General features: G+C 47.4%; 1 protein-coding gene across 1 annotated transcript; it reads right to left on the bottom strand.

Moving 5' to 3' along the window:
• Nucleotides 1–176: 176 nt before the first annotated feature.
• On the bottom strand, nucleotides 177–1,469 carry LOC139322130 (uncharacterized). Its single transcript, XM_070951110.1, has one exon. It carries the CDS (start codon nucleotides 1,467–1,469, stop codon nucleotides 177–179), a length of 1,293 nt encoding a protein of 430 aa, XP_070807211.1.
• Nucleotides 1,470–6,562: the final 5,093 nt, after the last annotated feature.

A 6,562-nucleotide genomic window follows, 5' to 3' on the forward strand; every position in this document is an offset into this window, starting at 1 on the left:
AAGAGAGTAAAGGAAGACAGAAGAGTCAACTGAAACCTAGTCTAAGATTTCAGACCTGAGTTTGTGTTGTGAGAAGACAATGGTTCTCTCTCAAGTCCATCACTGTAAACATAGCATTCAGTTTCACGTTTTTCTTCTCCAGTTGTTTGGGGACTTCTGAGTTATTTCTTCCACGTTCAGTAACAGATGTCCAAAGGGCCTGGCATCACGGCCAGGGTCCCTCCATAGGAACCTCCATAAGATCGGCTGCTGAAGCCACCACTTCTGTATCCATCCCCTCCACCAACAGAGTACCGGATCCGTCTGTATCCACCAGAACCATATCCAGTGTGGCCACAACCACCTCCATATCCAGAACCATATCCTGTGCGGCCATAACCACCTCCATATCCAGAGGAACCATATCTGCCACTGCTGTAACTACCATCATATCCACCACTGCCATACCCAATGCTACCGCCATATCGGTGGCTTCCACTCATTCGGTGGCCACTACTCCAACCACCTACCATACTGCCCCTTGTTCCACTAAGGCCATAATCCCCACCAGTGACACTCACTGTTCCAATGCTGCCTCTGCGACCACTCATGCTGCTCCCTACTCCACCACCTATAATGCCTCCAGTTCCGATACTTCCTCTCCGTCCCCCCACACTAACTCCTGTTCCACTACCTCCACCCCAACCTCCCGTGGTGATCCTTGTTCTGCCAGAGCTCAAACCACCATGTCTGGTGCCCTCAATTCCACCAGTGCCTAAATCACCCTCCGTGATGCTGCCTGTCCCAACGCTGCCTCTCCGAACACCCATAGTGTCCCCTACTCCACTACCTCCACTCCAACCAACGGTAGAGCCCCCAGCTCCAATACTGCCTCTTCGACCACTTATAACTCTACCTTCACCACTGCCCAAATCACCACCAGTCATGCTGCCCATCCCAACACTGCCTCTCCGACCACCAACAGTGCCCCCTACTCTGCTACCTCCACTCCAACCTGCTGTGGTACCTCTTGGTCCGCCAATGCCCAGACTACCTCTGGGTCCAACTACTCCTCCGATGCCCAGACCACCAGTTCTGGGTCCTCCAAGCCCTCCAATGCCCAGACCTGTGGGTCCTCCAGTGCCCAAACCACCACCTCCTAAACCACCCACACCTCCTACTCCACCAACACCCAAACCAGCACCCATCCTACTCCCTATTCCACTTCCACCACTCCAGCTACTGCCCCAACCTCCTCTACCAGGGCCCAAAGCACCCATGCTCCCTCCAACAGTACCCTCAATGCCGATGCCACCACTGCCGCCACCTCTCGCCATCGTGCCACCAAAGCCTGCACATGGATTGTGTTGTTCAATGCCAAAGGCTTGGTCAGGGCAGTACAATGCTGGTCCTGGGATATTTAGGACAAAAGGGGGCGGCTGAATTGCAACGGTCGAGGCAGGACAGCTGGCGTAGCACTCAGACATCATTGTGGGAGGGCTGTTGCTCTGAAAGAGAAGAATGAGAGGCAAGGGCTTAAGAAGAAGTTTCTCTCAGATGAAGACCAATGGAGAAGAGTTTCCATGCTGATGCAGTTGGTAGAAAAATGCTAATGAAGCCAGGGAAAATCACAAGTACTGTAGAATATGCTTTGCTCAGTTTCAGAATTAATTCACATGCTATTCAGGAATAGAACCAATACAGGGCATAATGTCTTTAAAGGAAGAGGAGAATCGTCCTCCTGGCTAGGTGGCTCAGTGGCTAAGACACTGAGCTTGTCGATCAGAAAGGTCAGCAATTCAACAGTTTGAATCCCTAGTATAGGTCTCCTGCGTGAGCAGGGACTAGATGACCTCCAAGGTCCCTTCCGACTCTGTTACTATTACCGACCATCTGGTCCAGAGATTGGAGGGCATCGCCCCTCAATTTGGCCAGGGATGAAGGGAGTTCCTTCCAACAAGATCTGGAGGATCCCAGTTGGACCAATACTTGAGGTTCTTCAAACAGCCCTACTGTGTTTATTCTGATGGTGAATGGTCCATCTTGAGCATCTATCTTACCTTGGTTCTTCAGGGGTCTTAAAACGTGAGGACAGGATAGAAGACTTCTTTTGATGCTGTGGTGAAAAGAGAGAGAGATGCAAACTGAAGCATCCATCCAATTGTTTCAACGAAGAGGTTAAAGCTCCTTTTAAACATCTCGTAACTGGGAACATTGCCAGATCCTCTGAACCCAAAGACAATGAAGCAGGCGCAAGAGAAGCGAAGTTATGGGAACCCATAACATCAAAGACATCCCCTGCTCTTCATTCCGATCACCCTCAATCTTAGAGTAGAAGACACCTGTTCTGACTTACCTGGTTCTTCTCGGTGGAAGGATCCAAAGGCTCCCGAGAGGTGCTGAAGGAAGGTGCTGAATGTCAAACTTCTTATACCTCTTGGTCCACCATCAGCTGAGCATGACTCACCATTGGGCTCGATGCCAACCATTGACACTTGAAAAGAAATTAGGATGAAGAAATCACCTGTGGTGGACTCCCCCAAGGATTGATTATCAATGCAACAAACAACTCCTGGGTTGTGTGTTTGCTCACCTTTTCTTCTCTTCCAGGTTCAGGATAATGAGATCTCCACCCAACAAGGTTGCCCAAGAAGAGTAATGAATTTTTAGCCTTAATACTTTAAATGCTGGGGTATCTCACTTATGCACAGCTGCGTAAACACCTCGGGTACTGTCCCAAACTTGTCATGCCTACTCCGATTGTTCTTAATCATCAGGTGCATCTGAATTCACGGGAGATCTCTTGGTTCCATTTCTTGAAGACGCCCAACCGCGTCTGCAAGTTCAACAGAATTGAACAGCGGATGATTTGGGTTCCCAAGCTTCCCATCCGCTTTGCAGTTGTAAATTAAATGAAATAATTTACAAATGCACCAAAAAGTTCTGGCCACTACCTTCAAAGCAGGGAGGCCAAGCTTATGGAGAAGTTATTTGTGGTTGGTAATAACTAGAAGTGGTCAATTCTGGAATCAGAAGTAGATTTAGGGGGCACCGAGAATGGCCTTGAAGGACAAATAGGCAAGATTCTGTTACCATCTCTGTTCAGATAATACAGGTAGTCCTCGACTTATGAACACAACCGAACAAATTTATGTTGCTAAGTGAGAAATTTGTTAAGTGATCTTTCTTGTTTATGATCTTTTGTGCCATAAAAGGTAAAAGGTAAAGGTTCCCTTCACACATATGTGCTAGTCGTTCCTGACTCTAGGGGGCGGTGCTTATCTCCGTTTCAAAGCCGAAGAGCCAGCACTATCCGAAGACAGTCCGTGGTCATGTGGCCGGCATGACTCAACGCCAAAGGCACATGGAACGCTGTTCCCTTCCCACCAAAGGGGATTCCCATTTTTCTACTTGCATTTTTTTATGTGCTTTCAAACTGCTAGGTTGGCAGAAGCCGGGACAAGTCATGGGAGCTCACCCCGTTAGGGATTTGAACCGCTGAACTGCCGACCTTTTGTTCGACAAGCTCAGTGACTTAGCCACTGAGCCACCGCGTCTCTATATTTGTTAAATGACTGTTAAATTAGTAACGTGGTTGTTAAGTGAATCTGGTTTCCCCATTTGATTTTGCTTGTCAGAAGGTCGCAAAAGGGGATCACGTGACCCCGGGACACTGCAACCGTCATAAATGTGAGTCCATTGTCAAGCATCCGAATGTAAATCACATGACTACCGAGATGCTGCAACGGTCATAAGCGTGAAAAATGGTCATAGCTCACTTTTTTCAGTGACGTTGTAACTTTGAACGGTCACTCAGTGAACTGTTGTAAGTCAAGGACCACCTGTATAATTTTAGACCTAGACAGCATTGGTTTCTTGGTCTGGTCTACCTTAAAGGGTGGTCAGTAGGGAAGATTAGGTTAAAGGACGATTAAAGCAGAGACGGAATGGTTAAGAAGGCATTATACCAGGTTGAAATTTATTCTTGCCATGCTTGTTGTTGTTAGTCGAGAAGTCGTGTCCGACCCATCGTGACCCCATGGACAATGTTCCTCCAGGCCTTCTTGTCCTCTACCATCCTCCGGAGTCCATTGAAGCTCACGCCGACTGCTTCAGTGACTGCATCCAGCCATCTTGTTCTCTGCTGTCCCCTTCTTCTTTTGCCCTCAATCTTTCCCAGCATTCGGCTCTTTTCCAGGGAGTCCTTCCTTCTCGTTAGGTGGCCAAAATATTTGAGTTTCATCTTCAGGATCTGGCCTTCTAAAGAGCAGTCAGGGTTGATCTTCTCTAGGACTGACGGGTTGGATCGCCTTGCAGTCCAACGGACTCGCAGGAGTCTTCTCCAGCACCAGAGTTCAAAGGCCTTGATTCTTTGGTGCTCAGCCTTCCTTGTGGTCCAACTTTCACAACCATACACTGCAACTGCCATGCTAACACTGTCCTATTTTCTTGAAGGCAACTATGACAGAAAGCGAGGTCAACCGTTGAACATAGACTCCTGTCTCACAAACACATAGCAACTTTTTCTCTGCAGAAACAACCTGCTCTGTGTGACTTTGTGCAACCACAATCTGTCCCAACTGGAGGGTGTGTTTTTAAAAAAATATCTATTAAAGCCATCTCGAATTGTCTCCCTCGCCTGTCAAATACAATGGCTATCTCCACACCTTTGTCAGCTGGGGCACCACTCTGAATGAATCAGACTCCGATTACAGTTGGATTTGAAGAGGTTCAGGGCGGAGGTGGGGCAATGACCCAGTTGAATCTCAAATGAGCAACACCTGGGATACACCCAATTTTGAGGAGTTCAGCAGATGTGTAAGATTGATACTTCCTATCAGTGAGAGCCTTAAGAGATAGGCCAGGTCGAGCAGCCTGACAGATTTTTGGATCATCCTGCTAAGATTGATAGTTGGGTGGAATTACCCCCTTATCTAAGAAAACAGCTTGACTATCTAGGTCCACATCTCCCTGTTATGCTAACTTCAGCCACCCCAAAGCCTCCTGCTTCAGAAGAAGACTCCACCTTTTCTCCCTCGCTGTCCTAACACGTGGAGGAGACTGGTTATTTCTCTTGCGTTTTGAAAGTCTACCTTCAGATCACTTGCCGAGACGGAGAACCAACACACCGTTCCCAAACCTGAAGAGAGAAAAGCCCCTCTAGACTTTTAGAACCTATGTGGGCACTTTGGGGCTTTGGAGAACCTCTTGTAGATCCTACCACAAAAGGGCTGTCCCAGGGAGACCTTCTCCATTCTCAAAAGGGTGGTCTTGGTGTTCGTGTCCATCTACCAGTGTCCTCTTATGATCCTTGCCAGTTCCTCTCATTAGACCCTAATTCGATCTCACTCTCTTCTGAGTTGGTGGAAATTATATCCAATATTTACAATGTTTAAGAATGTCTGTATTCCTTTCTGTCTTAGTCTTGTGTACCATCTCTTTCCAGAGCTACTTATTTGTTGTTGTTGTTAGTTGCGAAGTCATGTCCAACCCATCGAGACCCCATGGCCAACTTTCCCCCAGGCCTTCCTGTCCTCTATCATCCCCCGGAGACCATTTAAGCTCATGCCGACTGCTTCAGTGACTCCATCCTGCCATCTCATTCTCTGCCGTCCCCTTCTTCTTTTGCCCTCAATCGTTCCCAGCATTAGGCTCTTCTCCAGTGAGTCCTTCCTTTTCATTAGGTGGCCAAAGTATTTGAGTTTCCTCTTTAGAATCTGGCTGACACTGGCCTTCTAAAGGGCAGTCAGGGTTGATCTCCTCTAGGACTGACTGGTTTGATTGCCTTGCAGTCCAAGGATCTCGCAGGAGTCTTCTCCACCACCAGAGTTCAAAGACCTCAATTCTTTGATGTTCAGCCTTACTTATGGTCCAACTTCCACAACCATACATTGCAACTTTCCCAGTTTTCCCAGCTACTTATTACCCTCCAACTTTTATCTGTAGGAACAACCCTGTAAGGTAAGTAGGCTCAAGAAACTGTGGCTGAACTAGAATCATCCAGAGAGCTTTCACTTTGACCCAAGTCTAATTCCTTCATCCCTTCCACTATGCCACACAGATTTTATCCTGTTTGATGTTCTCCAGATCAGAGAAGGTTATCCTTTTGTATCTAATATTCAGGGCCACACAACTATAATTTTAGTATATTCCCCTTCCTCTGAAATAGCATTCATCCCGAGATCTTCATAACTGCAACTCTGGTGGGTTTTAAGAGGCCAAACCCAGAGAAATGAATGCCTTCAATTTCTGCTTAGGTATGCCGACAGTAGCTATTTCAAACCAGCTTCAATATTTCTCAGTCAAGGAAGGAAGGATGAGTTATGCCAATTTGTGGCTAGAGAATCTCCCAGGAGAAGATATCTAGAGAAGATACACCGGAAGCCCTCATTAAGATGTTTATTGTCCTTCAAGTGTCATTTTATAAGTCTTAATCCCTTGCCCAAGGCATCTTACATGAAGCAGAGAATCTATGCCACTGTCATCAATGGGCACGTGCCAGGGTGACTCCCTCTTCAATCTTCTGAGAAGGCAGTTGGCCATCCAAAGGGGGACAGCAGGGAGAAAAGGAGGAGGAGGAGGA

Source organism: Pituophis catenifer, unplaced genomic scaffold, assembly GCF_029215685.1.
Source record: "Pituophis catenifer annectens isolate HBS135680 unplaced genomic scaffold, rPitCat1.0.hap2 SCAF_10, whole genome shotgun sequence".
Lineage (NCBI taxonomy): Eukaryota > Metazoa > Chordata > Lepidosauria > Squamata > Colubridae > Pituophis > Pituophis catenifer.